At 33.7% G+C, this 19960-nt stretch overlaps 1 protein-coding gene across 1 annotated transcript; it reads right to left on the minus strand.

The window, feature by feature from the left end:
• Window positions 1–3470: 3470 nt before the first annotated feature.
• LOC124911228 (separase) lies at window positions 3471–19760 on the minus strand. The gene is made up of 27 exons (XM_047451682.1): window positions 18754–19760; window positions 18443–18620; window positions 18247–18354; window positions 16245–16379; window positions 15652–16151; window positions 15253–15358; window positions 15023–15148; window positions 14047–14337; window positions 13845–13946; window positions 13534–13755; window positions 13295–13405; window positions 13037–13174; window positions 12586–12954; window positions 12402–12491; window positions 11440–11703; window positions 11234–11357; window positions 10404–11150; window positions 9927–10164; window positions 8272–8374; window positions 6744–6941; window positions 6199–6254; window positions 5883–6112; window positions 5348–5579; window positions 4809–5211; window positions 4484–4720; window positions 4275–4362; window positions 3471–4189 (listed from the first exon to the last, which is right to left on the minus strand). Exons 1-27 carry the CDS (start codon window positions 19434–19436, stop codon window positions 3696–3698), a joined length of 6573 nt encoding a protein of 2190 aa, XP_047307638.1. The 5' UTR covers window positions 19437–19760; the 3' UTR covers window positions 3471–3695.
• Between the last annotated feature and the right edge of the window lie 200 nt (window positions 19761–19960).

Consider the following 19960-nt stretch of genomic DNA (forward strand, 5'->3'; position numbering starts at 1 on the left):
AAATAAATATAATTTTCCGTTTATATTATAATTAATTTTTATATTTTAAATAAAAATATATTAGTTATTAAATAATAACAGTACAATAATTTATAATAATAATATTAATAAACAATATTATTTATAATATAAGTAAATATAATTAATAATAATAAACAATTTATACTATATACCAAACACAAAATTATAAACCATATACCACTTATATAATTTCTTATAATTCATACCAAAGATCATGAATAACTTATACAATTTATACTATATATATAATATACTATTTATACCTCGTTATAATTTATAGTACTCTATAAGACTTATACCCTATATAATTTGTACATGTACCAAATGCTACCTAGGTGTACAAATGACGTTACATAACGTACATCGTGTACTACCGTAAAATAATAGAGCGACGAGACCAAGAATAGAACCCATGCACGTAGAAAGAAAGGCGAAATCGGCTGATGTACTATTTTTCGTCTTTATTTATTATTTTTTGAATTTTTTATTTCTTAGATTTTTCGGTTGAATGTGTAAAACATTATTCTTAAGAATGGCCAAAAGTTTATTTCAAGTTAAGCATCCTCCAGCAGAGTCATCTATGTAACGTAAAAAATTGACCCTTCCCGAGAAGGATTTCGTTACTCAATAATCGCGCCTCATAACTCACATTTTAGAGATTTAGTGTTTGGTTACAAATGAGAAAAGACTCTCACGCTATGTCTAAATATTATTTAGAAAAAAAACATATTTTGTGTGTTCAATATATTAATTGTTGTTCTTTTGAATCTCGATAGACAAGGCTCAAAGAAAAAGAAATTTTTAGATTCTCCCTCTTCCAATCTCACAAATCTCCTTTCTTTCCGGAGACTTCTCTGTCTCTCGAGTCGAACCCCTTCTTCTCTTCGGAAAATTTGACGTAATGACCCTAATAATGACATTATTTTGGGAAATGACTCAAACCTGATAAAGTTTGCAAAAATGACCATTTCACATCTTCACGTGCCACGAATGGATATTTTTGTCTTTAAACATGCCGAAAAGTTTATTTTTATAAACTTTATCAGACATGAGTCATTTCCCAACAAAGTATAATTATTAGAGTCATTTTGTGAAATTTTCTGTCTCCTTGTCCTCCTTTTTTATTTAAAAATGTGGTCATATCCCTCCAGTATTGTGGAACAGGAGAATGGAACAGAGGAAAATGTGCCTTACACATTGCTGAAATCCTTAGTCTGTTTTGTCAAGTAAGGATCTGTTGTCTCAGAGATTAAAACGTTAAAACGATGTGATTTTGATAAATTAGACAAATAAAAAATTATATATATGATCTAAACTCTAAACTCTAAAAAAATATATATATATAACATTTTATTTTGGTATTTAATTTTTTTTCTCTCTCCATTCTCTTCCCTCTTCTTTGAGATAGCAAGTGAAATGAGACAGTCTATTAGGAACTGCATATCTTAATTCGTTTTTTACATCTGCAAAATAAAATAAAACAAAACATTAATATAATAAATAAATATAATTTTAAAATCATTTAAAAATATTTAAATTATAAATATAGTTGGTAAAATGTGTCTATTATGACACATATATTTTTAATTAAAAGAAAATTTATTTATATTATTACATTAACATTATTATTTCTTTGATAAGACACTAACACTTTATTTTATATTATATATATATATATATATATATATATATATATATATATATATATATATATATATATATAATTATATATACAAAATAAATTTATTATGTACCTATTTTAAATATCACTCTAATTATTAAAACACTTTTATGCATCATATCAAAAAAAATGAAATTAACTTTTTAATTTATTATTTTAAGAAATACGAATTTTATAATTATGACCCATACTTTAATTAATGATAATTTTACTAGGAAAGATTTTTTCTCTTGATATAACATAGTGGATTAATATGATATTTTGTGTTAATGTCATACCTTGATTTCAACCTAAACTATAAAATTTCTAAATTTTTCCCTTGGAAAATTATGTCAAAGGATTTCAATATTAAAGAAAATGTGTTTATTCTTGCTTGACGACTTTACATTAAATATTTAAAATTAGCAGAAAAAAGGTTATTTACATGTCCCTAAACATATTCATACACACCCACACAATTATTTACATACATCTAAGCATATTCTACACATCTTCCAAAACAAAATTTCTTGGATCAATGTTTACTTGCTCAATCTCTTAACTTTTGAACATCCTTCTATTTGTAATTCTCTGTATCCTTTCTGAACATCTTTCAATTTGTCTTGCAATTCTCTATTTCCTCGTTGTCTTTTCATTTCAGATATCATCTTACTCATTAAAACCCTTTTCTCCTATCATATCACAAGTTTTTAAATGACCCTTTATTTCTTGAAACAGAAATGCAATTAATTGTGAGAAAAATAGATTGTTAAGTCTTTATTATTGGGTTTTGATCATAGAAAAATGCAGTCCTTATTCTCCAACTTTTGGAATAACATGATTTGCTCAAAGGGAGAAAGCTTGATTAACCTTAATGTAGGCTTGATCCCACAAGACCAGGGGATATTATAGACTTTGTATGTCTTATGGAAAGGGAGGGGGTTATATCATGATATGTGGAGTGGGTAAGTTTAAATAAACACATTGGCTCCACTATAAAGGGAAAAAAAAGCAATAATTTAAAGAGGTGTTCTTCTTTCTTAATTAAGCATGTCCAATGTTTTTTTTAACATGGGAGGATGTCATGTTTCATTTTTCATCAATAAGAGTTAATTTTGCATTGATTTTGTATTTCGTTCGGTGCAGCGCCATATTTAGTCAAATCAAATTTGCCGATACAAATTTATTAATCTAAATAATAATACACCCTTTAGTGGGTCGTTTGTTACTCTCATAATGTAACGGTGATTCTTTCTTAAAAGATGTGTTCGTCCCTTCCTTAGTTACATAAAAAAAGACGAAGTAATCGAATCTAAATATGCTTTTCATATATTAATTTTCACTTTTGCTCATAATTTTTTAACGTTATTTGTCAACTCTTAACTAAGAACAATATTGACTTATTGTTCAAAATATTTGATAAAAAATTCTTAAAACATTATTTTATTAATTTGTTTTATTTCATCGCTCAAATGAATTCATTTTAAAGTTGCCTTCGATTTCTCTTTTGATCTTTTTTATTATATTCTAACTTCTCATTTGATGAGACAGATGGGACTTCTCATTTGTTATATACCAACTTTATAAGTTTTAATAATTCAACTTGCATTAAATTTCTAAGACTAGTCAAAACTTAACAATGGTCAAGCCAAAACAAGCAAAGATTGTGACATTATTGTTGAACAAATGTAAAACATCTTACCTACCTTCTCATATGATTATAATTTATAACAATACTATAAAAACAACCATTCCCAACTCATTTGTTTTTATTGCAAAATAACAATAATAATGAGTCAACCATGATATAGTTGCATTTGCAAACTTTTAATCATCTTCTCAACCCTAAACCTTATAGATTCGTATCTAACTCACTAGAAGTTAAAGTCTTATCAGCCATTGCAAAATAAATAGAGAAAAATATGTAACCAATAATGTATTTTATATGGTGTGTTTGGTAAAAAATTACATACAGAAAAGCCCTCAAACCCGACCAAACCCTAAAAGTATAATACTACAACAAATCTATTTTTTTCTTTACTATATGAGTAGGAACACCATAACAAACAGGTGCTGCCCCAATAAGAAAAGGAAGGGTACAAGCCTCTCTAGCCAGAGTCATAAACGAGCCTAACTTAGGTCTTTGGCAACTTAAACCAACATTAGAAGCTTCAGTCGTCTTTTTCCTTGTACTTTTTCTATTAGTACTTAATTTTGTTTCACCAATCTGCATGCCCTTAAGCTCCTCACTTAATCCATCACAATTTTCAGATCTTTCTCTCAACCAACAATCAATCATAACTTTACCAAATCGGTCAATATCCTTATCGGTTACTTCCCACAAATTAGAAACTATAACCGGAGATCCTGCTAATAGATAGGAAAGAGGGGCACCTTGAGGAGTATAGCAACCATCTAATGATAGAGATCCACTACTACAGCCCATCAAAAGTGTAGCTGCACAACTTCTGAGCTTTTGAATTTCATGACGAGAAATGTACTGTGAACCTGAAGAAAATTCAAATCAATCTAATAAGGTTAAAGAATGGAAACCTTTTACTACTTTAAAGTAAGAAAAAGTATATGGACTTACCACTTCCATGTCCAAAATATAAAAAGAGGTCACGGTCCCTTAAGGCATTAGACAACTCTTCTTCTGTAGCCCTAGTTCCCACCTTTCCCTATAGAAAAGAATATTAGTGAGACCAATTAATGCGAAAAATATTGTCAAAGGAACTTATTAGACATGTATTTTTTGTAATACTGTTTTTTCCTTACAAAAGGGAGGAAACTACAAAATACCTCAAAATTCATATCTCTGAACCACTTTTCAAACTGAAGTTGTGTGTGAGTAAGATCTCCATCAGGATTCAACAAATAAAATGCATCCATTGGATCTATTTGGGGAAAATCCACGCAAGCTGTTGACTTCTCATTACGTGTGTGACATCTTTCCAGTGTAGTATAGATGCTGCCAACTGAAGGCATGCGGTAGACTTCTTGAGTTCTCAATACTGGAAGGCTTTCCCATGGAAGCATCTAAATACAAACATTAGTAGTGGAAACGTTGAAGACTGTTTGATAAACCAATACTAAATAGACATGGTTTGAAAGCAGAGATATATACCTGAATTTCAAAATCCAGAACAAGTATCAATGGCTCTTTCGTAAGGGACTCTTGTGTTACAAGATCTTGTGAAGCTTCAAGAATTAATTTTGAAACCATGTTCGCAAGTTCTTCAGTCCCACCATATTTGTTGCATAAACTTTCGTTTTTCAGCTCATCAGGCCACAATCCACCAATGAAACAACCTTTATTCAAAATTAGCTGCAAAGTACCTTCTATTTCTCCACCATAATATTTTGTACCACTTAAGATGATTTTCAATAGACTCTCATGTACATCTAGTTTGTACTTGGTTTTCAAATCACGCATCAATTTCTTTTCTACTGGATTCAAAAGCTTGCAATTAGACCACTCACCTAAAAGCAAGCACTTCCAAGGACCCAGCCATAAATCTTCAATATCCCTGAAAAAATATGTATTATATCATATTCAACGGAAAGACTCGCAAAAGAGCACACCTTACATAATCTGATGACCTTTCATCTCTGTCAAAAGAAGATCAGCAGAAGTCAGCTGACGACAAAATTAAATAAACATACCTGAGAAGTTTACTTAGGCGCTGGTCAAGCATCTTTCTGCGATTCCACCAAAGCGATCTAGTAAATTTTGTATCTGTGGAAACATTTGAAGCTGTACAGTAATTCTCCTCCAATATTTGTCTAAAAGGTGGGGCAACATCATCAACTACAGTAGAACCCCAAGGACAATGCCATCGCTTAACAGGGCAATTGACTTCAGGAACACATTCCGCGGTAAAATTTGCATCATTATCTGAGGAGTGATCAATGAACAGTTTTAGCACTATTCCACAATATGTTTTTATCTTAGAGCTTGTTTTGATGTGGATTATTTTCAAATAATTACTATCCCATCAAACATCACTTTTTCAGTCTCACCATTCAAATCATCAACTAAAATACTAAATAAATTTATATTATTTTTTAAAATATTAAATACTGAAGATATTTTAGTGATTTTATCCCAATAATCAAAATAAATAATTTTACATAAACAAGTTTTTTTAAAAATAATCCAGAGATCAAAGTCATCAAACAAATTGTTATTGTAAGTTACCTTCCAAAATTTTGTTTGCAGGCAAAAGTAAAACCACGGGTTGACACTTGGAATTCAAGCGAGTGAGCATGGTCCAAGCAAGCACAGGTGAAGGAGAAGCCAACAATTCAGTCAATAAACTTCCATATGCATCCCCAAGCAAACTAATACATATTATTGGAGTGCAGGGAAGTCCTTGGAAAAAATTTGATACAGATCTTTCAAGATCTTGTAAGGTTTCAAGTTTATGCCTATGTGGAAAACAATCTAGTTAGAAATCTAAAAGATGAAGATTGTTAACAAAATTTGGTCCTTTCTTGGTGAATATAGACATTACCTAAGCATAGCATGCCTATCCACTTTGATGAAAGCTGAGATTTCTTGACAAGGATCCTGAGTCAGAAGATCATAACAGAAATATAACAAACATGGTGAAAGAAAAACAAACGTGTTTCAGCTGTAGCAAATAAAAAATGACCTTATCAAAATAAGATCATATTGTCCATATTGTCCCTAAGCTTGTAGTCAAGGATCATTTTACAAGAGAAAAAACCAGAATGATTAACATACAAAATATCCTGTGCAAATTCCCCTTGATGAAAATGAATGTGAGAAGGAAGAAGCATTTGATCTTCTCTTTCCCTAATAGCCTTCCCTAGAATAGTTTTTAGTCCTAATCCCCTTTCTACTTATTTCTAGACCAAGATTTGCGAGTGTATCTCAATGATATTATCTACTATGGCTAACTTTCCTCAACATATTCACACATATAGCAATTGGTATAATAGTAAAAGGGGAAGTTATAGAGCAGCAATATTATCTATTTCAGAAATAATTTTTCATCATATTAATAAAGGAACACAGATAAGTCTGAAGGAATACCTTAACATCCCAAGGGCTTTGACCTTTTTGATTCATCATACAAGAAAATTGTTGGTGGTTATGATGTGTACCAAGTGAAGCTTGATGGAAATAGGATGCCCACTGACTTACTGATAGCACCTTGCAATGAGCTAAGGGCAGAGAAAATGACTTAACTGAAGCACAAAGGACATGCATGACACAAAGCAACTGAGAGACCTGTTAATTTAGTAACAAATTGTCAAATTTTGGATTAAAAAGGGGTAATGTGTAAAAAAAGCATGGAAATTTTATGAAGATAATCATAGAGTTTTAAGAAAGTACATGATATTGAAACAGAGAAAAATAAAATACAAATTATAGGCAGATAAGGAAGCATTGCGTTATTAGAATGTTATCTTGCATCATGAACATATATACCATATATACCAACGCAAAATATAGAATCCAAAACCAGTATATCAATTCTTCTTAATACCAACAGAATCCAAAACCAGTATGTCATTTTGATATTCTTCCACTGAGATCTCACAATTGTGGTAGACATTGAAATAGAATTAGGCCTAAAAGACCTTTTAAATTAAACTACATGATTGGTAGAAGATAGAGATGAGAAGCTAAGAGCAATTGAGAATGAAGGTGAGAAGATAGAACTATATATGAGAAGAGATCATTATTCTAGTGATGAGAGACAGAATCCGGAGGAGAGAAATTATAATTCCACTAATCAATTTGCTAGCTCTCTTTGGCGCCATGGTGCCTTATCTTATTTATAGTAACAGCTTAATAACGATAACCGCTTCTCGTATCAATACTCCCTTCTTTAAATCTTCCTTGTCCTCAATGAAGGAATAATAAAGATGCACTTCTATTCCCAATTACAAGTTCCAACTAGTAATTTAACTAAATTATTTATTCCAATAGATCCCCTATGTATCCTGGTTGTAAAACATTTATTCCAATACCAGCTCCTTTTGCTTCGGGGTTTACCCACAACGAAAGAATTAAATTCCCGTCATACATCCTCCATGTTTCGATAGTCGTCGCACTACATAGCAGTTGGAGACACTTGGTTGACTTCCATTCTTGTATCACCCAATTCGATAGTCGTCGCAATACATAGCAACTGGACAGACTTTGTTGACTTCCTCCCTGCACGCCTAAACTTGCACCTGTAATGCCCCCATGATGGCAACCTCTTATTCTTTCTAGATTCATCCCAACCCCTCCTTTACTTTTTTATCTCCTTACGTAATGTCATTCCCCATAAGATTTTGACCGTCCTCCATTGAACTTCATCTATTCTTCTCGTGACTATTCAAGTGACTAGAAAATTTAAAAATTTGACTAGTTCCAGAACCCTTAAAGTCAAGAGTTATTAAAATACTATAAAATTGCATATTGACATCCATATCCTTGTATGGTACTTGTCTTTCAATTATCTAAAGGCATCTTATATATAGTGGTCAATCAAAAAGTAATAGGCCATGCAGTAAGAGTATAGTAGCAAACATAAAATAGAAAATATAATAACTGAAGTAGTGTTGACCTTGTGGAGAATTAAGGGGACCTCACAACAAAGAACAAAAGCTCGCATCAGCAAAGCCACAATTCTTGGGATTGGGATGTCTAAAAACTTGTAACGGTCGTTCCTGATACACATCATAGACAAAGGACTTGTCAAACAAAAGCACGTCATAGACAAAGGACTTGTCAAACAAAAAGCAGTTCGATACGTTTTGTTAGATAAATGATACACGAATCTAACAAGTCACAATTAGTTAACTAATGAAGAGAAACAAAAGAGGTAGAAGTATTTACTCACAGTAAATAATGCACACACTAAATTCATCAAGTATATTAAAAGGTAAGGTGACATATTACACATTAAAGAATCAAATAAAAACGAAGATGTCACAAACCCACATGGGTGAAGAGAAAAGAGAAGAAGAAAAGCAAGTACAAGAGAAAGTAAATTAATCAGAGTGGATATAATATTTATCTCAAAGAAATAACTAAAATGTTTTCAAATGACAAGATTGAACTTTAACTCAAATATCTTGTCTCCTCCGACACACACACACTCGTTTCTTTCTTCAAGAGTTGGCAAGGATATCGTGTTAGGAGAACATTTCCAAGCAAGAAGTTCAAACATATGAATACATGGCACTAATGTAGGATAAGGATGAGCAACTTAAACAAGGTCAGTGTCAAAAAGGTGAATTCAAAGTTTAGAGACAAAAACACGTCAGTGATGATAGTTCGAGGGAAAATTAGAGCTTTTATCCTGAATATTATTTTAAGTATATTAGGTCATTTTCCAAGTAAACAAAATGACTTGAAGAACATTTTCCATGTAGGGAAGTTCAAAGGTAAGAATACATGGCACATTGACGTAGGGTAAGGATGAGGAACTTAAACAAGTTCAGTGTCAAAATGGTGAATTTAGAGTTTAGAGACAAAAACACACAATGATGATAGTTCGAGGGAAATTTTGGGGGTTTATCCAAAATATTCTAAGTATATTATGTAGTTTTCCATGTAGAAGAAATTAGGTGAGACTTTGAAGAAAAAGAAGAAAAGAAAAAGAAAAAAGAAGGCTAAATGCCAATAAGATCAAAAAATTCTCAACCCGGACAAAATCCCCTTTTTCGAATAGAAGCAAACGCATGAAGCATAAAGCCTTTGATTCTTTCAATTCCAAAACTTTTATCTTGGAATGTTCTTCTATTCATTTCTTTCCAAATTGTCCACCACGTGATGAGGGGTATAGGCTTCTAATTATCAATGTTGTTATTTGCTTGCTTCCCAAATTAACATAGTTTATGTTAGGTCACCTATTTAATAAATAATTTTCAATTTACCAAACAAACCCTAAAAGAGGTTTTTTCCACTTATACTTGAAGCACAGTTCTTTTAAATGATAAACAAATCAAGATTTATGAGACAATTACGCATTTGCAAGTCAGAGTCTCAAAAGATGCTGCTGTTAGATTTCCTTGCAAACTTGTTGAGTAGCATACAAGAGAACAACATGCATAACCAAAGTGAAATAGAAGCTGACAAGTTCAAGCATGGAATAATGCAGGGGATAATGAAGCAATAATCAAGTCTACATGTAATGAAGAACACTAAAATACAGGCAACAAATAAATACATCTAGATATTATGATATCAACGTCTTGTTGTAGAATGAAAAAGTACCTGGCATGTTTCAAAGGATAATTCCTTAGGATAAACCAAGTAAGGTCATATAATATTGTTGCACGTTCAATGGCAAATGGATCTTCTGGGATATCCTTCTCAACAAGGTCCAGCAAGGTTCCAACCAAGACAACAGGAGAGTACACAGAAAAAGCATTCCTATTGACAAGGACAGATATGCTTTGCACAAGTATCTCATGAGTTTCATTAAATTCAGCACGAATTCCATAACATTTGCCTGCGCAGCATCCAGTATGAGTGTGGAATCAGGTCCAGTACATCAAATATAAGCATTTATACAAACAAATGTACACAATGTAATTATAAAGGGGAAGAAACCAGAATGTATGTTTGAACACTCCATAAACAAATATGCAGACATGCCTCTAGTTGCTAAAAAAAGCAATATTATAAAATGCTGCAAAAGATGGACCTGCTATATATAGAAAGATAAGTAGAAAGAATCTTTGAACATACCTATATTTCTTAGAATTCTAAATGAGACCTGTCTTCTGAGTAACTCCCACTTCACCCACAGTAGATTTTCCATGCAACCAGATCCAACAATGTCAACAAGGAGGCAATGCCAACAATTTTTTTTGTTGCAAATGCATATTGCTTCAGTTGCATCCTTTAAAGAAGAACTATTTTCTGATAGTTGTCCTCTTGATCCAGTAACTCTGGGCCTACCACATACTTGATCACTACAAGGACTTGTATCAGCATGTTTGTGTACATCCCTGGAAATCCTTTCACTTCTTCTAAGAGAGCTTGTGGAACGAATTACTCTTGTTTTTTTCTCTTCGATAAAGCCTTGCCTGAAATGTGAAGATGTTGATGCATTCTTTTCCTTCAAAGATTGTTTGTCAACCATTTTCGTTCTAGTAAGCAAATTGCTACTGCTATACTCAGTCTCATCAATGCTTGGAATACTTTCCTCCATATGACATTTTGAGTTTTTACAATCAAATGATTTTAATTTATCCAAAGCTAATTTGTACAAATTTTCAGCAGAAGATAAGCTCTCAGCACAAAGAGACCCTCCAATTGCATTACTGGAACGACACCTATACAGATCCGCAATATGTTGATTGACCATTACTTCCATAATTAATTTGCACTTAGGGCAAGAGACTACAAATGAACTATCTTCTAATACTTGCTTCGCACTTTCAAGTTCCTTATCTGCCATTTCCCATTGTCGTTGTTTGCCATATAATGTTCCTTAAGAAGTTAAGAAGTAAACTTAAGTCATATCAATATTATTGACTCATGAGTAAAAACAAACAAAAGCTTTAGTTTCTTACCACGAATACATGAAAATGCAACGGTAAAAAATGGCAAGCCTTGAGAACATGAGATGTCTTTCCCCAAAACTAGAAGACTTTCAGCTTCTGATCTATTGCCCATACTCTCGTGTATAACACTAACCTGTTTAAGTAAATTAGCATTTGAACTCACATCCATATCAGTTTTGCACAAGTAAAAAGTCACATCAAAATAGAAGACAGACCTGGAGAATACTTTCAAGATAACATTGAAGTACATTCCATGGTGTAAGAACAAGGCTCTCCATATTGTACGAAAGGTTGTCAGAAGACCAAATCACAGTAGGTGTTGCACTAAGAAATTGGAAATTATCAAGAACGCAACCACCCTTTTGAACAGTGTCCCCATTCTCATTGTGTATTGCAGTTTGCTGCTTTACAGAAAAAATAAATTTTTCTTGCAAAAGCTTATGACGCAAACGAAGTGCTTCCTTGGCAAATAAAAGACCCTGCTAAGATAAATAACATTTCAGAATACCCAAGTAATACCATGAAAATCAAGTATAAAGGGAAGGAGTGAGCCTCCAAGAAATTGATTTCCGTGCATTCTATAAACAGTAAAAGGTTGGAAGGTCTAACATAAATAAAGCATGTAGATGTAGGTCTAACATAAAATATACATATACTCAAACCTCTACAAAAAAAAATGCTGTAGAATACAGCACAATGCAGTACAAACTTTGCACTACAAGATAGTAATTTGCTAAAAAACAGTTAGGTTGAAAATTCAACCTTTCTTCCCTTATCGCATATACATGGGCCTTTATAGTATTTTAGCCGTGAGACTGTGAGAGTGAGAGAATAGCAGACAAAGGTCTGGATTTTCTTGTATTTCAACATATACACAAAGTGTCAATATATACAGATGCTAGTTTTACTATTGATTGTACTACTATTACACAAAGGAAAGGAAACAAATCACATCCTTAATTAATGCATAGAATCAATTAGTCATGAATACCTTCCAACATCAAGTAAATCAAGGACGATTGGAATAAAGGTTTCATTCCTTGTATATATCTTCATTTGACCTTTTCATATTTCTATAGTTTAAATTCTTCAAGGAATAAATGTAAACGGAACACCAGCAAGAGCCAATTTGCAGGGTAATTTAGAGAGATTGTTCCAGAAAAAGAAAAAATGTAACCTCACATAGTCGTCCAGTTGAAATCAGCCTTCCACTTAAGTCATGGTAAAGATGTGCAGCAAGAAATGCAGAACTGGAATAAAAAGGAACCTTGAATAAAAAATAAATCCAAAATGCATTAGCACAAGCATGAGCTCAATTTGAATAAATAAGGGCAAAGTAATGCATTTTAAAAGGAGATTACACTGGAAGCAAGCTCTAAAGCAACAGCCTTAACTTCATCGATCCCGAAGACTACCGAGGAAAGATCTTGTTCGCAAAAAGAAACTTGGGATATCTTACTAAATACAAAATAAAACATCTGTTGAAACCCCAATTCTAGTTGTCGTGATCCCTTCAAGCAATCAAGCCAAAAATGGATAGACTTAGAAAGTTCACCACAATGTTGTGACAGAACCATAATAAATGCCTCACTGATTGGTGAAGCACATGCAACATGACCCAACCTTCTAGATTCCCATAAGATGCCTAAATACTTATCGACTGATAGATTCTTCCATTTATTCAGCCTGATCAATAATTCATAGATCTCAGGATGAAGTTGAGTATAACCCTGGGGATTGGAATTAGAACAATATTTAGTTCACAAATCAGGATCTTCGGTATATTGCAACAAGAAACAAGAAAATCCTCACCTTGATTGTCAACATGTCAAGAATATGATAGCATAGAACCAACAAATTGTCTAATACGATACCACATTGCTTGTCCACATTGGTACCATCTAAGGTCAACCAGATACCAAGTGCAGCTTGAATATCTTCAAGACATGGCTGTAAAGTTAAAATATGAACATTAAGAAAAGGAGAAGCAATAGATGCAGTAATCAAAGACAATGATGCTAAAGCTCTTAGCATTCCACAATAAGACATGAAGACCATGCTCATGCTAACCTTTGAGTTTGGTTGGGCCTTCTGAATGTAGAGTGCACGTAAAGAATATGCAACTGCTATCTGTTGTTGAACGGCATGGTCTTGGAAATCTTTTTCACCATGAATATTGTTCTGCTCAACAATTAGCTTGAATCAGGGATATATCCATAAGAAAGTGTAAGAAATTTCTCATATCAATTAGTGGTGATTGTAATCAGGTGCATTTAACCAAAATATTATGTTATAACAGAAGAACACACCAAAAGATATAATGCGTCAGACAAGCATTTAATACTATCATTCAGGTCATCAGTCCCATGGGCACTTAATTCCTGTCCTTTTGCAATAAGAATCTTCGTCTTCTTTAAGCAAGTGTCATGTGTAACATACACCTTTTGTAAAAGGAGATCCATTATATCTATCCGCATTTTCTTGCATAATTTTGGATTCAGATTATTCATCTCTCTGTATGCTATAAGCTCCTGAGGAAAGTGAGAGTTAAGAGAAAACACATTCAAAACACAATATGGAAAATGATAAATTGGATAAGATTACAAAAACAGTGTTCTACCTGCTCCTGTATAATTCCAAGAGTCCTTATAGATACTGTGGCAGAAGGTGATACTAAAGAATATAATGACCTAGCACCATCAGCACTATGCCTACATTCTATCTGAAAACAGCATAAGATAAAATAAAATAATTATAAGTATACTTTTTTCCGAGAAAAAGAGTATAAATATATACATAGGTGACTAGGTTTCAAATAATACCTTAACCCACTTCTTTATCAAAGCTACAAGACTTGGTAATTCGTCTTTTATGTCTAGCACAGTAGACCAATTCTCCAGACTACATCTAATTACTTTAGCACTCTTAAGGTCGTCAGAATGATGAATTTGCAAAAGAAATGCACTTTCATCAGAGGCTTCAGCAACAAAATCTGAAATTGTGTCAGTTGACATATCACCATTGTGCTGATTTGATATGTCCATGCAACTCTTGCAGAGCTGTAAAGCACGAGCCCATAATGCTCTGCAGCATAACTTAATTGCTACTGAAGCCTGCAAGAAAACTTAGCCAACTCAAAAACAATAAAAGATCCTGAAGTCAAAGAACTACGAATATGACAATTTGGGATCTATGTTTGATAGCTTGACTTGTTATCAAGCCAGCTAATTGGAAAAGTACTAGTTATAAAAGCAGTCCGTTACATATCTTGCATCAAACAAATAACTCACTAATCCTGGTTACAAAGGTGATAGAGCAACATATACGAATTGGTCATTAAGATAAAATGTTGTGGACAGTCTTAACATGGAGTTAGGGACCAATGAGAATCAGGCATCATTGGCCATATATATGTAATTCTGAGATTCATTGTTTGCAATTTTCTTATCAACACTTTGACTAGATGCCATATCAGAAGCTGCAGAAACTAACAACAACAAAGCCTCTTTTTTAGCAAATTGGTTCAGCTAAATTCAATAACATCTTAGAGCTAATTAGTGTGAACAGACTAAGTGATAGGAGATGCAAGAGAACTCACATCTCCTACATGATGAACCAACACAGTAATTTCACTACAAGAAATCATTATCACAAAGCGGAAAACATAAGCCACCTAAAATGATCTTAAACATATAGTCATAGGTATTCTCCTCTATAGGAATGGCCAGGGTTTAACCCTTGGCCAAACAAACTACTAATAAGGAACAGGTAAAGATAATATAATCATTTGTATCATACTTCTTCAAGTTGTTTGTCCCTGTACAGGGTAACACCTATATTGTGGAGATACACAGAGAGATATTTCAGTCTAGTGGGTTGTATCCAGTCCGCTGAAGTAATAAGTTTGACAAAGCTCCGAATTTCCTGAAAAACAAATGAAGAATAGCATAGTATTCCAGCAAAAAAAAAGGTCTATATATTTTAAAATATGATTGTGACATGTACAATGACACAGATGAACATTTTACCTTTGTGTAAAGCTTAGTTTTGTATGACAGTGTAAGTGAAGCTACTATCACATTAAGGACAATTTTGCTGGTATCATCAAATGAGTTGCTCTCAAACTCAAGTTCACTGCAAAAAGTAAATGATTTCAATTGGCCAACATAAATCAGCTCATTATCTCAAGAATAATGCACTAGTAAAGAAAAATAATTCCCAAAAATCTATACTTTTTTACAGTTCTCTTCTTTATTGTGGTATAAAAGTTTTAAATGATTCATTCATTATCCAGCAATAGTTATTCATTCATTGTGAGTTCCACCTGAATGAATAGGCATGTTCTGTGCATATATTGGATTTCTGCAACTGTACCACTATAGTATAAAGCTGATGATGAAAACAGTGAAGCAATAATGAAGACTCACCTTAGAGTGGAATGGAAAACGTCACAGAAGTGACACAATATAGCTTGGATATCTCTTAGCTTGATCACAGAATTAGCTTCAATTTCTCCAACTAACTCTTTCCTTTCTGAATGTACACGCTCAGCAAGTGGCTGACACAAGAATCTGAGTGCATTACAGTAGGATTTCACATATAAATTCCTGTTTTCCAGCTCACAAAAAGAGGAATTGTAACAAGACTCCTTTTTCAAACGAAATGAGCTTGTTGAGCAACGGTGCTCACAGTTGATTGACAAAAAATGGTTGCCACTAATGCCAAAACAAAAGCAAGCTTTCAATTTATTAAGCACAGTAGTTAAATTTTGAATAGCGTTAACATCATCAAACAAGACTCCAAGCATAGATATGTCTTTCAAGGTGTTTTTTGTAGTGGCATCAACTTGTCTTGATTGTTCAAAGCAAGCATAAACCAACAGTCCAGTGGCATAAACGTTCATAATCAGTTCAACAACTGGCAACCTCTGCGACAAAAATATATAGGTCATATAATACAAAAGCCTCTACAAAAAAAGCTGAGTTTGTTGTTTTGCATCCATAGCCTGCATACAAGATACCTGAGAAAAGTCACCTGCTAAGTTGTTTAGATATTCTCCAAGAGCTCTGCACAAACTTACAGAAGCAGTCCGGCATTCATTCGCACAATAAGAAGCGAATTCGATAAATTCAAATGAATTGCATTCCATATCAACCTGCCAAATAAAGAACCATTGAAGAAAACATGATATTGCAAACCAGTTCAACATAAAGTAAACCAGATGTTCCAGAAACTTGAACTTCCAATTGCACAACCGACAAATGAAAAATGTGGAAGGTCACAAATGATTAAAAAGACTGAATTTTAATTCAGATGCTTCAGTGAATAGAGATTAAATAACTGCAATTTGGAAGGTTTACTTCCAACCTGGAAGAAGAAAAAACTTAGAAGGGAAAAAGTATCTAGAAAGACTGAAAAACCAACATAACTAGATATTGATCTCCTCAAGAATCGGGTATTCTAGTAACTAGTGCGCACAGAAAAACCTAGTAAATATCAATTATTTGTTTTAAGTTCAACAATGGAACCCCAGATCACTTTAATAGAATAACTATATTTTTCTTGGTCCCATACAAAAAGTTGCCGTGTCCGGTTCATTTAGGAGATGGATTAATAAGCATTCACCTTCTCGATGACAAAAACCTGACTTGAATGATTTTGTATTAAGCACAACTCCAAAGCTACATTGAAAATGTCCAAGAATGAAATTTTTTGTCATGCACATCAATGGGAGGAAATGATTGATTTCAGATCTATAAATAGAAAAATCCTGGGGTATCCTCGCCAACAGCTCTTGGGACAGCAGTAACCCCTTGCCTCCCATCCGCAACTTCAGCCTCTACAGCTGCAGTATGCACATCCATTGGAGATTGGAGTAGTACCCTTCTCTTTTTGCCATCACTGTAGGAGGTAGACCAAACAGGTGAGCGGGCAGATGATGAGCCTTTTTGGTGTTCGAAATATCAAATCTTTTTCCATACGCACATTTGAAGTGACAAGGGAAAAAACTGCTTTCTCTCTATTTAATTTAGTTGTTAATTTGATGTAAATAGAATAATACGACTTGATTGTATTCTAATACCGTAAATTTATAAGAAAGCCGTGTATATATAGGATCTCCTGTGTACAGAATATTCAATTCAATAAAATAGAATTTATCTCACACAGCTCCTGGCAGAATTACATCAGGACATAACAATTCAAAATAAAGTACATGAAATATATTGATTCTCATTTGAGATTATTGTCACATTTGAAACGCAGTCCTTAAATACTTAACCATTTGTAAACTTAATTGTTCATAGCACAATCGAGTTTGACCAAGATTTATGAAAGAGCTGCTATGATTTTCATAGCTTCAGCGCAAAATAACTTGAAAACCGCAAAATTTGAATAAGCTACTGATTATCTAGGCTGACTTTGGCATGTAAGACAAAAAAAAATACACAAATTATACAAATAAAAATGTTACAAGATTAAAAGTAACCTAAATATTTTGAAGTAACAAAATTATGCCACAAATATATATAAGGTAATGATGACACATTGACACGTTATTGTTTGAGCAATAGTCAAACAAGATAGTCCTTCTAGGATGCAGGTATACAGATTCCGTGTCTGGATTGGATACTAAACTAATAGAATTGTTATTTTCTTTCTAGCAGAGATTTTCAAAAGAGTAATCCACCAACTTAAAATTTTGGATATGACAGTTAATCATGAATACCATTACCATGCTCTGATGAAGAAAAACCATGATAGCTAGGTGAAATTTTTTAATTGTTCGCATAATGCGGTTATTGGACATATGAACCCAGCATTCTCCAGACCCTTGATTGAAATAGAAATTAGCTCTTTGGTGGTTGAGATTACCACCAAAATACCCACACCAAACAAATTAAACATACTGATGACTACACTAAATTGGGTGTCCTCTGAACGTTTGTCATAACTAACATCACTGAACCCTTCTAAGCAAGAAGGTATACCTACTGTATTAAATAGAAAAAACAAGAGATTACCTTATAAGCATGGAATATGGAGTCCATTATAGCCTGTAGAATGCTATATAGTTGTGAGGAGTTGATGACTCGTTGAGCAAACAAAGAGGAGCATATCTCACGAGCAATCTGTGGACAAAAGAACATTAAATAAGAAAGAGAGAAAATATAAAGAAAATAACAGAAACCTCAGGCAACTAAAGTCCAAATAATTCACCTTCGGCAACAGGAGTTTCGTGTGTGATGTTGAGCATACAGTAAATGTTGCTAACCACATGTCAATGACCAATTTCGTGTCAAAGCTGTGATAATTTTCTATCAAAAACAATGTGCACTGTTTCAGATCTTTTGCGATCAACCTTTGAAACTTGTCACAAGATTTTGCTTCCAAAGCCCTGGAAATATGAATACAAAGTAACCCACTAACATCAATGCGTTTTCACAACAAAAACAAAACCCAGATAAACTTACTAAACAAAACCCAGAACGGGCTCTCAATTTTAAGCATTTCTATGGTGAAGAACACACCTAAACCATGGTGTACACTCATCCACCAGTGCAATGACTCTTCTGTAGTCTTCTGTCTCTCTACTGTTTCTGGAAGAAACACACGTTATCAGCGTCTCAACTATCTGTACCACCGTGAAAGCAAAATGGCTATCCACATCTTCCTTCAACTCGGGCAGAAATCTTCCCTTCTTCTTAACTACTTTTACTTCCGAACCATTGACAATTCCTTGCAAACCCTCCAAAATAGAAAACCCCTCCTCTTCAGCATTTACATATCGCTCCCAATTCACTAAACAAAGCATCAAACGAACCCTCTGCAAGTGAACCGAGTAGGGTTTGGACGATAACTGGGAAGAAACGCATCCCAAGCAACTCAAGCACAACTCGTATGTTTTAAACAGTTCATTACTTGAATGATCATCTACAACCCTTGGCTTCTCTAATAGACGCTTAGGGATAATCGAAAGAGCAGTATTAAGAAAGGGGATAAATCTCTGTGCAAGGGAACGAAGATTTGATCGATTGGTCTCTTCAGCCGCCTTTGATGTCTTCTTCGGTTTGACAGGCGGCTTCGTTACTGCGGCGGAAGAGATGAAATCTGTAAACGGGTTCAAGTAACTTAAGGATAGCTTGTAGATGTCTTGGAGATTAGACGACTGGAGTTTGGTTACTAGGTAGGATGATTCAACATGGGCGTCCATTAATGTAGCTAATCTGATGCTTTCAATGTAGAGAAAAAACAGGAAGAAGAATGTTGCGGGCAGCTCAAAAGAAAGTTTTTGAATGATGGTTTCCAGGCGTAATATCAAATAGCGAGAGCTTATATCATAGTGTCAAAACACAGCAATACTGATAACCTAAAGTGAGACCTAAGTTTTGAAAATCGGTCGCGCCTTGGTCGCTAATCGCCACGTCTGGAAAATGAAATCCCCCAAATCCAGAGCCTCTCTGTTAGCTTTTTCTCCTCGATCCCTCTTTTCTTCTTCTTCTTCGCCAGTGGCCACCGACCTCTCTCCAAAAAAATGAAATCCCGCTCAAATGGCCCGTTTACAGCTGTTTGATTTCATCCATCTAAACAAGGCCTTGTTTGAAAGGGAAATTTGAAGAAATGACCCTCATAATGGGTCAAATTCGAAAAATGACTTACGCTTCATAAACCTTACAAAAATGACACTTTTACCCTGCGAAATGTCCGTCTTGCCCCCGAGGCGCCCATTTATCGCTC

Source organism: Impatiens glandulifera, chromosome 8, assembly GCF_907164915.1.
Source record: "Impatiens glandulifera chromosome 8, dImpGla2.1, whole genome shotgun sequence".
Lineage (NCBI taxonomy): Eukaryota > Viridiplantae > Streptophyta > Magnoliopsida > Ericales > Balsaminaceae > Impatiens > Impatiens glandulifera.

What these genes read in the sequence shown, in the direction of transcription:
- LOC124911228 (XM_047451682.1), bottom strand. Translation starts at nt 19,436, where the DNA reads ATGGACGCCCATGTTGAATCATCCTACCTAGTAACCAAACTCCAGTCG. An exon ending in CCATATTCCATGCTTATAAG is followed by an intron (nt 16,380 to 18,246) that starts GTAATCTCTTGT and finishes TTTATTTGGCAG; the next exon opens with GTTGATATGGAATGCAATTC. An exon ending in CGCCTAAGTAAACTTCTCAG is followed by an intron (nt 5,212 to 5,347) that starts GTATGTTTATTT and finishes ATATTTTTTCAG; the next exon opens with GGATATTGAAGATTTATGGC.